The sequence below is a fragment of the Palaemon carinicauda genome, unplaced genomic scaffold, assembly GCF_036898095.1.
Source record: "Palaemon carinicauda isolate YSFRI2023 unplaced genomic scaffold, ASM3689809v2 scaffold8, whole genome shotgun sequence".
Lineage (NCBI taxonomy): Eukaryota > Metazoa > Arthropoda > Malacostraca > Decapoda > Palaemonidae > Palaemon > Palaemon carinicauda.
The window spans coordinates 313,547-331,191 of NW_027172093.1; the positions used below are offsets into that span (position 1 = coordinate 313,547).

The 17,645-nt window shown below is 36.5% G+C and overlaps 1 protein-coding gene across 1 annotated transcript in view; it reads right to left on the bottom strand.

Annotated features, from left to right (window-relative positions):
• Positions 1-7,057: 7,057 nt before the first annotated feature.
• prtp (pretaporter) overlaps positions 7,058-17,645 on the bottom strand; it is a 107,609-nt gene continuing 97,021 nt past the window's right edge. Inside the window, exon 8 of the mRNA XM_068369678.1 lies at positions 7,058-14,773. Coding sequence (XP_068225779.1) covers positions 14,648-14,773 — 126 coding nt within the window. The 3' untranslated portion in view covers positions 7,058-14,647. The remainder of the gene's footprint in view (positions 14,774-17,645) is intronic.

A 17,645-nucleotide genomic window follows, 5' to 3' on the forward strand; every position in this document is an offset into this window, starting at 1 on the left:
TCTAAAGGTCTGCAGTGATAAACAAGTCCTTACAGCCAGCCATAGTCAACCAAAAACTAGGAAGGAAGCCTAAGAATGGGTAAGGCGGCAAAAGGGGGTCTACCTATCAGCATTAGAACAGGGGGTAATGCATTCCAATGGGTAAATGAGAATAGACACAGGGAACAAGTTCCCAAGTCCTGTGCTGCCTTGCCAAACATATAGGCTAAGAAAAAAGTGAAAACAGCCACCCTAGGACAACTGTAAAACTACTATCACACTCTCATGGAGACTTTCAGGACTTTAGCTCCCAGCTGAGTTGAGTCGACAACATGGGAGAATGGGCAGCCTCACAAAACCAGTAAGGTTAAGTTGAAGAAGGGGATGGTCCACAAGTGAAAATTTACCAGGCATGACCGTCAGCCAGGGAGGAGCTAGCCTAAGTCGATGCTGATAAAACGCACACAAGAAACACCATAAAAAGGGGTTGGGATACCATAATCATATCACACTGTAAAAGAATAATGTAAAACATATTCCTATAATAACATGACTAAATAACTAAGCATTTCTGAGCGATTTGGAAAAACAATGCAATAGCGCCTACCACATTCCAGCCACAGAACAATAAAAGCATGCAAATCGAACAAAAAATGGGGCAGGGACGTGAAATTCTCCAACACACAAGAAAAGGGTGTTCAACTTAATCAATGAGGAAGAAGCTGAAGCATCCCTGGTCACTAAATCACTCAAAAAGCTAAGGAAAACAGGCAAAATAACTCCAAGCAATCACCATAGATGGCATCTGCAAAAATTAATGGTTCCACAGGTAACGTGCAAGTTGTAGCACATTGAGATCGAGAGTTGTAACGGCTCTCTCGCCCACATATCCTACCCTATCCCTTATCTTTCGAGATAAGATTAACTCTATTCGGAGAAGGATAACCATGCCATGTTATTAACACGTCCCTGATTTATTCATGATATCTCTCAGGATATTCGCTCCAGAGGTTAGAACTCTGTGATACCTCTAAGGTAAAATTTCTCCGGTATATCACTCACAAAATTAGCCTGATTAGAAGCTTTCATTGAGGAACTTCCATCAGGACGACATGGCTCGAGCCCCATAAATAAGCTTGTTGCATATGCAGATAATGCTACACCCTTTGCATTGATTCCATCTCCTGAATGTAGATCTGGGGTTGCTGAATCTCTTAATCGAGATTTAGCTAAAATTAGTGCATGGTGCAAATTATGGGGCAGGAAGTTGAATCCTAACAAAACTCAAAGTATGATTGTAAGTAGATCAAGGACAATGGCTCCTCAACATCCAGATCTCAGCATTGATAATGTTTCTTTAACTCTATATGAATCTTTTAAAATTTAGGTGTGATTCTTGACAGCAAATTAATTTTGAGAACCACATTAGGTCTGTCTTCAATTGCACAAAAAATTGGTTTATTGAGAAAGTCTTTCAAGATTTTTGGTGAACAATCATTTCTAAAGAAGTGTTTTAATTCTTTCATTGTGGTGGCCGATGTGGTAACGTCCCTGACTGGTGATCACCTGACTGGGGTTCGAGTCTTGCTCAAACTCGTTAAGTTTCTTTGGTCGCTGCAACTTCACCACCCTTGTGAGCTAAGGATGGGGGGTTTGGGGGAGCCTATAGGTTCATCTGCTGGGTCATCAGCAGCCATTGCCTGGCCCTCCTTGGTCCCAGCTTGGGTGCTGATCATATGTATATATGGTCAGTCTCTAGGGCATTGTCCTGCTTGATAGGGCAATGTCACTGTCCCTCGACTCTGCAACTCATGAGCGGCCTTTAAACCTTGTTTCGAGTATTTTTTTCCTGTCTGGGCTTCAGCTCCTGATTCTCCCCTTAATTTGTAGGACAGGAACTTGCGGTCTAATAAATTTCTTATTCCTGATCTACTGTAGATATTAATCTCTGGACCAATCATTCAGTTGATTCGTTATGCATGTTGTATAAGATTTTTCATAATTTTGACCATCCTTCACATTCAGATCTTCCTGGACAGTTCCATCCTGTTTGTAATACTACGCATGCAGTTAATTCTAATAGTCAGGCCTTCTCCATCATCCAGATGAATACTACACAGCATTCTAGAAGTTTTACTCTAGCTGTGATCAAGTTGTGGAATGATCTTCCTAATCGGGTAGTTGAATCGGTAGAACTTCCAAAGTTCAAACTTGAAGCAAATGTTATGTTGAATAGGCTGACAAGTCTTTTAATAGTTTATATATGAAATATCTGTTTTGATGTTGTTAGAGTTTTCAAAATATTTTATTAATTATCTCATAGTTTATTTATTTCCTTTCCTCACTGGGCCATTTTTCCCTGTTGAAGCCCTTGGGCTTATAGCATCTTGCTTTTCCAACTAAAGTTGTAGCTTGGCTAATAATAATTATACAGTAAATGTCGTTAAACAACAGTTTCATATATATTTCAGACTTGTTCTCCACACTGAGTTTTTGAAACTTGTCTGGGACAGTTGCCGCTGAATCATGGCATGACTTCCCATTAACTTTAACGTTTTTCAGGCCAAAACGCTGTTTAAACTTCTCACACCAATCTTTGCTGGCTTGGAAAGGTGTATGCGGGGATGTGCCGTCTTGGCTGGTATACGGCTGAGGTTCATCTCCCGTGAAATAGCGGAGCAGAGACTTGGCTTTTGCTCAAATGGCGAGTTCATAACAATTCCCTTGCGATACTGGTTCTTGATCCACAGAAACGGGGCATTTTTCATCTTGATCATGCCCTAATTATGTAAACTTTACAGTACTATAGTATAAGAATTTTAAATACATTATACAGTAAATGTTGATAAAGTTACCAGTTTCATCCATATTCCAGACTTGTTCGGACTTGTAAACCTTCCCCATGATGAGTTTTTGAAGTTTGTCCGGAATAGTTGCCGCTGCCTCATGGTCCGCACAGGCTGGTTCCTAAGTAACTTTCAAGTTTTTCAGGCCAAAATGGTGTTTAAATTTATCAAACCAATCTTTACGGGCTTGAAAAGCGTATGCGGGGATGGTGGCATCTTGACTGGTGGATGGCTGAGGTTCATCTTCCATGAGATAGTGGAGCAGAGACTTAGGCTTTTACACAGATGGCATGCGAGTTGATAATGATTCCCTTGCAATGCTGGTCCTTAATCCACAGAAACAGTGTGTTTTCCATCTTGATCATGCCCTTTTCCCTCACCTTACATACAACCTTTACACTGCGTGGGATACTAGCAGCCATGGCAACACATATCTTCACAGCATTCTCTTTTATGTACCTCACGGTATTTTAGTTCTTGCCGAAAAGTCTTCCAACGGCTGCATATTTCACTCCTTCCTTGAACTTATCAAGGACTTGAACCTTTTCCTCAAATCATGACCTCCTTCTCCCGTTTAGCACAACTTTCGGAAGTCAAAGCCGTTATCTTGGGGGTCATGATGTTGACGAAGTAAGGCAAAGTGATGCTGGTACACAAAGGACTGAAGAAGGAAATGCACAAGCAAGTGCTGCAGATGATGCAAGTCAGACCGAGTCAGCGATAGATGGGAAGTTGTGCTGTGTGAAAAAGCACGAAGCATGCCGGGTGCAAAGTCAGTTTGAAATCATCAGCTCGTCACAAAGGTACTCATAGCAAAACTGCGAATGGGTGATTTTTTATCGAATACATTGTATGGGTCACCGTATTGTGAATAACCGAATCTGCGAAGACCAAGGGCTGACTGTACTCACCTGATGTTCATATACATGCCCACCCTCCTCCTCACTGCCTTTTGGTATCAAGAGGACAGGGAAAATTTAGACTTTGAAACTGAAGAGACAATTGTTGCTTCCTTTACTATGAACATTTGTTCATTGAAGGGCAATAAGATTAAAATTTATCAAACCAAGGTTCTGGAGAAGCAGCAATATGAACATCAGGTAACTATTTAAGTAAGAAATTTTACTAAAATTGTTTTTTAGATGTTTTATACCTGTATTCTAGACCTGTTGAATCTCTAACTTTAATTACAGTATTTACTATATCAATTTCATAAATGACATCTCTTTTCTTCATTGGCATCAGTTATACGAGAGTCAGCAATATGGGTCATAGATATAAACATTATTTCTATAATAAAATTCTTTATTTCATATACATGCCTACCCTCCTCGTCACTAGCTTGTGATGTCAAGGAGATAGAGAATAGTTTGCTTTGCTTGTTGTAATTAACTGCTATTATTTCTCATTACTTTACTTGAGGTATGTGTCAACTGAAGGGAAGAAAAATGGGAATCTTTAAAATATTAAAGATAGACCGGCAATGAACCGAGCTTCTGGAGAAGATCCAATATGAACTTCAGGTTGAGAATAGCTTTAAAAAATCTTAATTAAATTCCATTTATTGTGTTAAGTGAATGTCAATGGGTCCAGGGGTAACATATCGTTTTCCTAAACCCATTAACCCTGAGTGCCATCGGATCTATTTTAAGTCAGGGGATATCAACTCCCACATCATCAGATGTATTTTTCATGAATTAAAATTATTTTTCCCTTTTATTATTTACGCATATGAAAGCTTCACAAGTGTTTGTAAAATTATATATCGATGAAAAAAAAAATTTATTCAGCTATATGTTTTAAATTTCTAGCTCCATTGTAGCTTGGGCTATGTTTAATCAAGCAAATTGTCCTTAAGAAGGGCCTGGAGCTTCTGTGACAAAGTTTTAGGTGAGGGAATGGGATTGAAAGGGTTAATGTAATGACAGAAATGCTTCATTTAACTGAATGGTAATTCCATTTATGATTTTTAGACTTAATAAACGAATTGGTTTTCATCTCATCAAAATGTTATGTTAGCCACACGTAGTTGAGATGGTGTAGGATCGAGTGTGCATACGCCGAGGTAGAGAGGCGTAACAAAGGAGTAGTTGTGTCTATGGTCGAGAGTTTGTGATTGAGGGCCAAGGTAAACAGTTGTGTGAGCCTCGAGCGTAGCTACGCTAGGTAAGCTCAGAACGCACTCTTCGAGCCGACAGCGACCAGTGTAGAGGGGAAAGGGTGTTGCTCCCCCCTTATTATTATGTGAAATTCTTACCTTCTCCCTTGTAAAAGGTATGCACTTGTTCTTGTTATCATGTATGTGTTGTAATAACACTTGACATTGTCTGTTGTGGTTATCTTTTTCTTCAAATGTATCAAATAAAGTACAATAATTTTGCCAGTATTGAAACTGCTTTATGCTGTGCTTGCATGTGGTTGGAACTGCCACCAACCGTAAGTTAAGATTTGTAATATTATTCTCAGATTTATCAAGTTAGTCTTTGAGTTGCCAGGCTAACTGTGCAGTGTAACCAGTAGGTTAGGTATGAGTACAGTGTAGCCTAGGCTACGAATTGTTGGTTGTTTGACATAGGATCGCTGTCCTAAACGAAGACTTTGTATTACAGGGTACCAGTTTGGAGTACCGAGCATGTACTAAGCTTTTTGTAAGAATAAAAACCCCCGGGAAACCGCCTTTCCCTCAACCTCCACTGCAAATGAAGACCCGTCCTTCTCCACAGCAAGAGTCAAGTTACCTTAAGCAAAAGCTCAGATTATTAGCCTATACCTATGATGTACACAGCATTAGCCTATGTCAAGGCTTGGTTTGTTATAGATAGGCTAGCCAGGAGTAAGTCGATTGTCCTAAATTGAATGGTGCCTCCGAACTTAGGTAAGGACAATTGACGAAGGTAAGCGTTTAATGAAAAGTCATGTGTGAAACGGCATGACATTAAGGAAAGACAAAAAATCCTCAGGATATCATCATTCATCCCCCAGTGACATCAGGTCAGAGTAGATTTCGAAATATCCACTCCCTATACTTTGCCCTTCAGAGTTGATGGTACCAATAGGATTAGGTTGGCTAAGTGCAGGTAATATGCTTGATGGAATTGAGAACAAGAATACTGTACAGTACTATCATCCAAAGTCTAATAATTTTAGTAGGTAAATTGGGCAGAATGTAGTCTCACCTATCCATAGAAATCAGTTTATCCCTAGAATTCATGGGCCACCTTCAAGGGATTCCTACTGATGAAGCATATTGATCTCTCTCAAGTCTATACATTAGGTAAAATATAAGGGAACGATAAAATATTAAGGACTAACATTTTATAAATATGTACAGGAGGACAACCTCCACTACTGGTAAAAAAATCAGGCTAAGAACCAATTTCTCAGTAGAATACTACAATTTCCAACAGCAAACAAATGTAATACAGTTCAAAACCTAATTAGACTAAATTAATTCATAGGGTTATTCTTTCAAAAGCAATCATACAACTCAAAAAAAAATTAAAAACAATCGTGTAACCTTTGACAGCTTTCAGAAATACTAAATGAATTCAGTTCTTAACTCATTTTCCACAAAGAAAATATTTTGACTGAATTGTCCCCATAATTTTATTAAATTTCAGATGTGTTTGGAAGATGATTTTTTTTTTTTTACTGAATTTCCCCCATAATTTTGTTAAATTTCAGATGAATTTGGATAAGAAAGAAAATATTCACTGCAGCCTTAAAAGCATCTATTTACCGAGATTAAAACCAGTACCGACTTGAACCCAAGATCTATTCTGGGGACCAATTCTCGGCAGCCTTGAAGGCATCTATTTCCAAGGATTAAAACCAGTACTAACGTGCATCAGAGATCTATTTTGGGAACCAATTCTCAATCTCAGGCTTCAAAATTTTATTATGGAATTAATCGAAAGCTCACCTCTGTGAAGATCTAGTAATGTGGCAAATAATTAGTAAAACCACTGTACAAAAATGATTGGCTTAGCTACTTTAATGAGATACAGAAACAAATCAGTTAGGAAATAACTTTCTATCCAAAGTGGTATACTTCATTTTACATAGGCATACTGTATTATAGATGACATGAACACACAAAATAAACGGAATTTTAATAAAGAAAAAAAGAAAAAACCTCCATACTCGCCTGCTGTTCATATAGCTGCTTCTCCAGAAGCTTGAAAACATGAAGTTCTCAATATTGGTACAGGTCATAAAAAGGAAACTCCAAAAACACTGTAAAACATTTTAATACAAAATATTCTTTTGGTTATACAATACAATCTTGCAACACCACTAACACTGCATCACTTTTGTGCCAGGTCTACATTCCCAAAAATAGGACACTCCTTTTCCAAATGTTATTTCAGTACCAGAGAAAAATTTTCAAGAATGAGTAGTTAAAACTTGGTTATAAGTAATATAAAACAGTTACACCAAAAGGAACATGAACAATACACAGTATTAAGGACTAACATTTTATAAATATGTACAGTATGAGGACAACCTCTACTACTGGTAAAGAATTCAGGCTAAGAACCAATTTATCAGTAGAATACTACAATTCACAACAGCAAACAAATCTAATACAGTTCACAATCTAATGAAATTAAATTAATTCATAATTATAGGGTTAATCTTTCCAAGCAACTCAACCAATTAAAAACAATCATGCAACCTTTCACAGCTTTCAGAAATGCTAAAATTCAGTTCTTTATACATTTTCCACAAATAAAATATTTTGCCTGAATTTTCCCCATTATTTTGGAAAAGAAAGAACAAAAGTTATGCACTACAGCCTTACAAGCATCTATTTACTTGTATTAAAACCAGTATTCTCAATCTTGGATTTCAAAAATTTTATTATAGAAATTAATCAAAACCTCATCTCTGTAAAGATCTAGTAATGTTGCAAACAATTAGTAAAACCGCTGTACAAAAATGATTGGTCTAGCTATTTCAATGAGCTACAAAACAAAACCAGTTAAGAAATAACTCTTTCGATCTAAAATGGTATACAGTCAGCCCTTGTATTACAAGAGTTCTTCCTTCGCGACTTTAGTTACACGCAACAAAGAACAACGCAATGTCTATTAAATAAAAATTCCCATACCCACAATAATAATTCTCGCTTCACAATGATTTTAAGTAGTCCACGCTCCTTTGACCTGGGTATGCTTTGCTCCGCTCCCTTCTCTCTGCCCAGCTCCCACATCTGACTCAGCATCAGTCTTCTCCCAGCCACCTAGCATGTACCATATATCATCACAGCCTCCTAATCCACATGTTTTGCCTGACTTTGCCTTGCTTTTGCTAAGCCTTTGCTTCACGATCATGGACTCAAAGTGTGTCCTTGCTACTTCTCAAGGGATTGCCAAATGGCAGCAGAAGGTCAAGACCCTTGAAGAAAGGTTGAAAGTGCTTGACAAGTGTAAAGAAGGGATGAAGTACACTGCCGTTGGGAGATTATTCGGTGTCATTGAGAGTACCGTGAGGTATATAGAGAAGACCGACCTGCAGTTACTGCTAGTGCCCCCCCCCCCCCCCCCCCCAGTGCTAGGATTCCTTTAAAGGTGAGGGAAAGCGCATGTTGAAGATGGAGAATGCCCTTTTCATATGGATTGAAGACCAGCATCGCAAGGGCATTGCCATCGACTCGTTTCCCAAAGCAAAGGCTTAGCAAAAACACGGCAAAGAGGGGTAAAACACATGGATTAGGAGGCTGCGACGAGATGGGGTACACGTGAGGTGGCTGGGAGAAGACCGAGGCTGAGTCAGACGCGGGAACTGAGACGAGCTAAGTGGAGAGAAGGGAGTGGCCTGAAGCATATTCAGTTCAAAGAAGCACAGGTTATTTGGAATAATTACAGAGTGAATTCTTATCGTGAGTATGGGAATTTTTCAATAGGCATTGCGTTATTTGTTGCATGAAACCAAAGTCAAGAAGGAAGAACTCGCATAAAACGAGGGCTAACTATACTTCATTTTACATAGGCATAATCACACAGAATGAATAGAATTTTTATAAAGAAAAAAATTTCTATACTCACCTGATGTTCATATGGCTTCGTCTCCATAAGCTTGGTTTAATCGACATTTGTGGTATATTTTTTTTAAAAAGTAAAAATGTTCCCATTTTCTTTCCCTTTAATCAACATATGCCCTTAGAAATGGAATGGAACAATCTAGCAATCAGTGGTAAGAAGCCCAGAACTGATGGGCTAGTGTCTCTTTGGCCCTTAATTTTTTAAGTCAAAACTATCCCCATCCTCTTGATAAAATGAAACATTGTGGAGGGTGGGCATTTATATGAACATCAGGTGAGGATAGAAATAAGTAATTTTATCATCAAAATTCCATTCATTTCTATGAACCTCCCTTGATGTTCATATTGCTGACTCCTACACACTGCTAGAGGTGGGATGCTAGTGAAGGAAAGAGATAGGATAAATTCAATTAAAAGCAATAAACCCTGTTTAAGATTTACTAACATGGTCTAGATTACTTCCAACAAACCATCTTTAAATATGGTTTGAAATACAGGACTCCAGATTGTTTACTAAAGCCATTAAAGATTCTGAACTGTTGAGTGTTAACTAATTGATACTTTCAAGATCCAATTCTTTCTTTATCATCTTCACACTTTTGCATAAGAGCTTTATAAATCAACTGAACTCAAAATTAATTAGTCCATGGCTCTGAAGCCACTATGGGCCATAGAGCGTGGCACACATCATAAGTAACACATGTTTTTATTAAGATAATGTTTAGCATAAACTGACTTGGTTCAGCATTGAGCCATTGTTAAAACTTTCCAGAGAGATTTCTACAAAAATTAAAGGAAGTAGTTGTTCTACTAATATCATGTATTCTCAGTTTCAGGTATTTTTTCAACTATATTTGGATCTAATTCTTTGTGAGCTACTGTGGCCAATCTTCAAATTAGGAATGATATTGCATTTTTGGTCACAGGGCAATTAGGAACCCTAATCTCACAAAACATATTAGACACACTACCTCTAATAACTGTATTTTTGTCCAAATAATACTGAACATCTCTTACTGGACAAAGAAAACTATTAACTGCTGAAAGGCTTTCATCCATTTTTAGAGAAGGGATGTGAAAAAAAGGGACTTAAAATCATTTTTTGTCTCTGAAGGAAAACAAATGGGACAAAATGATTTTGCGTTCCCCGAGGTTATTTTGAAAGAGTGCTGTTTTAGCCGAGGCTAATGCAACAAGATTTCTAACGGTTCAAAATTTGGATCTTTCACATACTGTGAAACAAGATCGAAATTCCAGAAAACTGACCTAACTACTGTAGGATTTTCAATAATCAATGATTTAAATACATTTGCTAAAATACCTGAAACAGGCAGATCTAACCCCAGATGCTTGAGCACAGAATTAAGCATGGATCTATATACCTTAATGGCTAAAATATAGTTTCTTATCACAAAAAGGAACCATAAAAATCTAATATCCAAGCTGAACTTAGTCATTGATAGACCATCAGCTTTGGACTAATTAAAATGAACATTCTACTGTCTTCGACACATCTGAGATGCATTGTTTGAACAGATTGGCATTGTACAAACGGCATCCATCCTCGACATTGCAGCAACAGGGCCCACAGATCTGTAAGCCAACCCCTCAGTGGACTGAAAGGACCTATTAGCATCATTCTGATGTTTACAAAGATCCTGAATTTGTTTAACACCTACCAAATCATGGAAAACAGTGCGAATAATAACAAGTAAAAAGCACTTATTTCACGTGAGGAATACTAAAATATCTAGCTAACATCTCAGCACATAATTGATGAGTAATGATTTGGAAGTAATTACATTATCAAGAGGAGAGATATAAGGATCCAAACTGCCATCTCGGTTTCATTTCAAAAATTTTAAGTGTTCAAAAGATCGGCTAAAAAGGTGACAAAGTGATGTTTTCACTGTTGAAGGGCAAAGTAAATACTGAATTTGAGGCTCTGATAGAACTTGTCTTTGGTAAACACCTTGTACTACTAAAATTTAGTGAACAGTGCATTAAAACCAAAAGTTACCCCTTTGAAGGGTTAGATTAGGGTTTGAAACATGGTAGATTAGGTTTGGAATATTACTCTAAATTGAGATATAGGGAGGTATTACAAGAGTTATTGGCAATGAACTCCAATTATAACAAAAGATAACTAAATAGGCTGTAGTTTAGACAAAGCCTGCAGTGGTAGTAGTGTCATCATTCCCTTTATACTCAACGAACCTAGCCTTCTCTACTTAAATACAACATTCCAAAACACTAATTAACTGCAATAAAAAGAATTTCAAAACCAGTTTCAATCTTATTACACCCACACAGTAATTAGTAAATTAACGAGTAAACCTCGAATATAAAGATTTTCGTTAAACATAATGACGGAATCAAAGGAGGGCATTATAAAGAAATCTATAACGAGGTTAGGTAACAGACTGGTCTGAAACAAATCACGTCTTTGAGGGATAAAAAACCAAACTGAAATTAACAGCCATTCCTTGGAATAGTGATAAACTTTAACGACTTTTAACTACAATGAAAAGAGGGAATGGAGAGGTTTCCAAGGTAGCTTTAAAATAAGATTTCAGGAGCACATGACTTACACCTTATTGTTCATAAATGGTGTGTTAGTGCTGCAAATATGCTTAGGCTTATGGACGAAGGGCATAGCTTGGTAATGGCAAATCCCAAATAATAGGAATAATAGTGATGTATTACAGTATTTGTGAATTAAACTCTCTTCATTATTTCCATGTAAAGTTCTCCACTAAATACATATAAACCACTATAATATTTATGTCCACTTTATAGCCACACTCACGAAAAAAATAAAATGTACTGTAATCCGGAATGTAATGCAATCGCCTAGCTTTAGCTAATATATCACCAACAAAAATATTTATAGATTCAATTAAAACCAAAAATAAGGGCATCTACAATATGAAAGCCATCTCCCAAAGTGAATACATTGTTGCTTAAAAGCAATTACTTTAGCGAGAGGGTGATACAGTATAAAGATCCAGACTACCTTCTCTGTCTTCTACCTCGCAATCTAGATGTCTTATAGAGCAACTAGGAATGTAGAACTGCAAGGGTTTGGCTGCAGAAGGATCTAAAGTAATTAAAGAATCTGAGACTCTATGATAGGAAAACTATTCTTTAAGGAGCAATAAACATTTAGAACCCTTACTGAAGGAATGCTATGTAATTATGAGGACTAGACCCAACTAAGGAAGTAATGTTAGCACAAGAAACCAGCCAGGAAGGTCAGACTTACCGCCCACAAGAGAAGGCTCACTGCCCTTCCAAGAATACCAAAGCTAGTTAAATAAGTTAAGATCTATGAACTCATCACTAACTTGGCTGGTGAGTATTGGTGTGTCATATCATTATCAACTCTACAAAAGACAACTATTCTCCTGGTCTTTCTCTAGTTCCCCTTTGATAAAAAGTTACTTGCTTTCTTTGACTGTTACGAGACTCTAACGTCGGTCATTTTGATAACAACACACATGCTTTACCACTGCACAGAGTATATTTTCTATTTATATTAACACTTGAACATGTTTTGCCAGAACAACCAAGTAACACATACTCTTCACATCGGTAATTTAAAACACACTGCTTTCCCCGTACAAAACTAACAAATTCAATTGGGAAGACAACTTGAACAACTAACAGTTATCACAATCTGGAAGAGGGATATGTCTTGATATATTCAAGTCAGTGCTTTCTCCATACAGGTATACCAACATATCCACAAGAAAAGCCAATTACAGAGCAATTAACATTTATAGAAATTTCTAAAAAAAAAGTGATTCAAGAACACTCCCAACTTGATTATACAACAACATAATCTCTTCAGTCAACCAACTTGGAAAATCCAAACTTTAAATTTTTAATTTAAGCCACAATGGCAACCTCAAGACTGAAAATCTAACTGAAATATAAGACAACATTATGCGACAGATAAGTCCCATACAAGTCAGCGCTTCTATGTATTATAGAGAGTTTAAGGACTAAATGGAAACCAGAATCGCTAACCTTTTTCTGAATCTGAGGCAATATATTGATTCTATCCACTACAGAAATGCTAACCAAGCAATATAAACAGTCTTGCAGGTTGCTAATTCCACAATTTAGAAGAATAAGACTCTTCTAAACGTAACTTACTCAGCTTATTCTGGTACATTTCAGCAATAAGGTTACGTACAGTTTGAAAAGAGATAATTCCTCATTTTCAAGGTCTGCCTCCGTGTTTCTTTCTCAAGTTCCTGCACCACAGATTGAACAGAGGAAAAGTAAGCTGATTTCCTGGTTTGTTTATAACTGGAATGAATATAAGGGATTTGGCCCATAATGCAGAGGACTTGTTTGGGTAATATTTGTACTGGTGCCTACATTTACTAAGCAAGAGCAAACCAGCGATGAGCTAGTGGATGAGCAGGAAAGAGAATGAAGCACACTTCTAAGCGAAACATGCTTCAAATGATCGACCTTAGATGAAAACTTGTTCTCCCCACCAAGATGTAAGGGAATCATACGATATGCCATGCCATCCATATATGTAATAAAGGAATACAGTACAATATAATTTAAGAAAGCGTATTTTAAGGAGTGAAGGAGTATTAGGATCCAGACTAAATACTCGGTATCCAGCCTCACAATCTAGTTATCTAATATTTTAGAGCAACTAGGATTATGGCAATGCAAGGGTTTAGCAGCAGAAGGGACTAAAGTAATTGAAAAATTTGAGGCCTTGAGATAGGCAATTGAATCTGAACTGCAGAACAAAATTTCCAAACCTGAACTAAAAGTAACACTACTAACATTTGATTCAACTTGTGAAGTGAGGTCAGGTTTGGCAATCATGCAGTTATGCTCAGTATTATTGCAATTAAAAGAGAATTTACAGGATTTCTGATTTTAGCAAAAGGAAACTTTCAATGTCAGAATCTTTGAAGCTCATCACTATCAAAATTGGCTGATTAATTGAATTATTTATAGGTGGAGGCATGTCATTATCATTATCCTCCCTGGAAAAATCAAGTAGCCTAGTCATCCCTTAATTCTTTCCTGCTAGAAACAAGTTTCCTTTAGCACTTAGAACTTTTAATTTTGTAAGCAACCAGTGAAACATACTTTTCCACTAGAGACTAAGTCATGCTCACTTCACAATGGTTATTAAAGTCACAGTATTCCCTCGACATGATACACAAAGAATGTGGATCTGATCTTATAGAACAATTCCCTTGAACATTCCACGCAGATATTGCTAACAAATCCAGGGGAGGACATCTTAATGTGTGGTTATAGGTAAACAATCTGTAGAGAGTCTGAATTAAAGTGTCGACCGAGAATCTAGAGGGACAAAGAGAGACTGTTCTGTCAGTTTTGGGCTTCTTATAACTAGAATGCTCCATTCATTTACTCGGCAAAGAAAAATTTTAATTTAAAATAAATGGAAATTTTACGGGTAAATGTCTATTAAACAGAGCATCAGGAGAAAATATGAAAATCAGTGAAGGTTCATAGAAATAATTGTACACATGAAACCCAACTGCCTAAACACCTTACAAAATAGATCTCTCAAACAGAAACTAATAACATGCTAAGGAAGATATTTCTTGAGCAAAATTACAAAAAAGCTATTAATAAAATATACATTCTTTCATAATCTTGCTGTTGTAATCATTCATCCTTAGTATCCATAGAAGTTGGAAATAGGTATCAAATAAATCCCTATTTATAACTTATATATGATGGAGATCTACATATAAAATCCACACTAAAGTTCATCATGCTCTAAATGACTAGTAATGAAAGTAGCCATATCATTGAGTGATCTATCGCCAATATATTCCGCCAGTTTTTCACCCCTTTTATAGAAATAAAGAGTTGGGAATCCATTAACCTGAAAAACAAGATTTCAAACAATTACACATGTAAATTTGTATTAGAAGTAGTTGAAAGAATAAGAGATAATATATTAGTTTCCAAATATGGCCCTGCTGATGCAACAATAATTATCTCTTGTATTAATAAAATATATTTTAAAAGGTATCTATATACTTTCTAGCTGTACAAACCTGTCTTTTAAATAGGATATGACTACAGCACAAGCTAAAATGGCTGTGGAATTGTTAACAGCAAGTGGGTGAGAGGGACCCACTTATCTGGATGACTAAATAAGTTTTAGTCCATTAACCAGGCACTGGGACCAGTGAAGTACTTCCACATCATAAACATCTAGATTTGAAAATATTTTGAAAGCCACTCTCATAAATGCATGTCCTTCACAAATTCAAAATATGTTAATGGCAAGAATCAAAGAATCAAAGAATCATGCCAGAGCCTTTGTTATTGCAGTTTCAAAGTCTATTCCCTGTCTTCTTGATATTACAAGAAAGTGGAGGTTGGACATGTATATCAACATTAGGAGAATACAGAAATAAATACTAATAAAATTACGTTAGTTTCTATGAACCTGCTGACTCTGCCACACTGATGGAGATGGAAAGCCAGGGAAGGAAATAGACAGGCAAATCATAGAATTAAAATAAAATAAAATATAATTAAAATTCTTGACACAACTGGTGTAGATTAATCATAATCGACAAAAGACTCCAGAATGTTTTTCTAAATGAATTTGAAAAAAAATAAAAATAAGAAAATTATTAAATAGTTACTCTCCAAAAATTTAATGACAGCATTGCCAGCAAGCCACTGTAGTGAGCTTAGCAGTCTCGATAAGAAAACTAGGATTTTTCAAGATAACGTTAAGCAAACACCAACATGGTACATTACTGAGTTACTGCTAAAACTCTTTCCAAAGAAAGATTTCTGCAAAAAATAAGAGATGTAGATGTATTCTAATATACTGAACTTTAATCTTCAAGGCTTTTATAAGATTTGGATCAAATTCTCTGCGAGATTCTTTGACCAACCTTTTTACCAGAAATGACACTTCTGTACATCTTTGGAAGAGGAAGATTTGGATATCTAACCCCAGAGAAAATCACTGTCCACAGTTTGTCCAAAAATTACTTAATGGCTATCTTACCGGATAAAGAAATCTTTTTCTTAATGAAAAGCTCACATTCATTTCCAAAGAGAGGGTAATTGAAAAATTGTGGCATACTCCTCGTTTTCAAATAAAGTTTGCTCTGGAAGTAAGAGAGGAAATCATCTTATGCTTACCAAGCCTACCTTAAAAGATACTACTTGCATTTTACTGTACGTTTATAGCTGAAACCAATGCTAATATAAATAAACTAGTGCTCTAATTTTGACCACTAATTTTTAAGAGGAACTTTATTGAAAGCCTTTTGCAAGTCTAGGTATACAATGTTGATTGCCCTGCTTTTGTCATAAATGCTAGACAAGTGGAAAAATTCCAAAAGATTTGTCACACATGATCTCTTTGGTCTAAATCCATATTGAGAGTATCAGAAGATTGTTTTTCTCTATGTTCCAATATTGAATCTACTATAATTGATTCAAAAATTTTGCAAGGCAGTGAAGTTAGACACAAAGGTCTGTAGTTGCCAGGTTCTTTTCCTTTGCTCCCCTATTGTAGATTGGAGGAACATTGCCTAGTTTCCGTCCTTGTGGTGCATTTCTTTCATTGACTGTCTTTTGGAACATTTGTAAAAGTGTGGGGTTATCTCTTCTTCTAGTTCTATAAGCTCTCTTGAATAAATATCATCTGAACTTGGTGCCTTAGACTTGCTGAGTCTTTATTTTCTTTTTGACATTATCCATCGTAAATGTAATTCTGATTTGGCCCTTCATTTTTTATAGCTGGTTAGAGGAGGGCCGCCAATTCTTCTCTAGCGAATACGGTTGTGAAATATGCATTCATCAGTCTGCCTTTTTCCAAATCATTTGTTATAAGATTTCTCTTCGAGTCTCTTAATGGGCTAAGGTTGTTTCTGACTGGCTTGGTACTGTTTACATACACAAAAAATTCTTTTGGGTTTTCTTTACTAGCTGAAGTCACTTTTCTCTTCACTGATCTTGGCATTTCCAACTAGTTTACCTACCTTTCAACTTAATTTCTTGTTCTCGGAAATTTCACGAATTGAAGGCTGTGGACCCATTAATTTATGTTTCCATCCACTGCTTCTTACTGCATTGACTCTTTCCCTGTTGAACCATATAGTTCAAGTTCCATTTTGTAAAATTTTTCCATGCAGTATACTTTTAGCCCCTTTTTCTAATATTTCTACAAATGTGTCCCCATTGCATATCTATGTTCCCAATTTTGTCATATTTTAAATTCCTGGAGTATTCCTTCACTTTTATCCAGTTACTCCAACTCTAGTCTAGCTTTTTATAATTTTCCTTTCTTTTAGATGAGGAATATTTACCTGAAACCTAATTACTGTATTCTGTGGTCACTTTTGCCAATATTATTTCCTACTCAAACACTAGATACTAAATTTTCTTCTGTTGTTAGCACAATATCTAGGATGTTGCTTCCCCTAGCCTAGTTGGTTTATCAACCCACTGAAAGAGGAAATCATTGCTGACAAATTATAGTAGCCAATGTCCCTCTGTGTATGATGTAAAATTCATAGTGTCCTAGTTTACTGCTGCATTGAAGTCTGCCATTAGGACAGCTAGCTTATTTTTAACTACTTGTCCAAGTTGTCTATACAGCTCTTTGTCCTGTTCTTGTGTTTGATGTGGTAGTCTGTATATTACTAGTACATACATACATACATATACCAAGGCACTTCCCCCAATTTTGGGGGGTAGCCGACATCAAACATCTTATATTA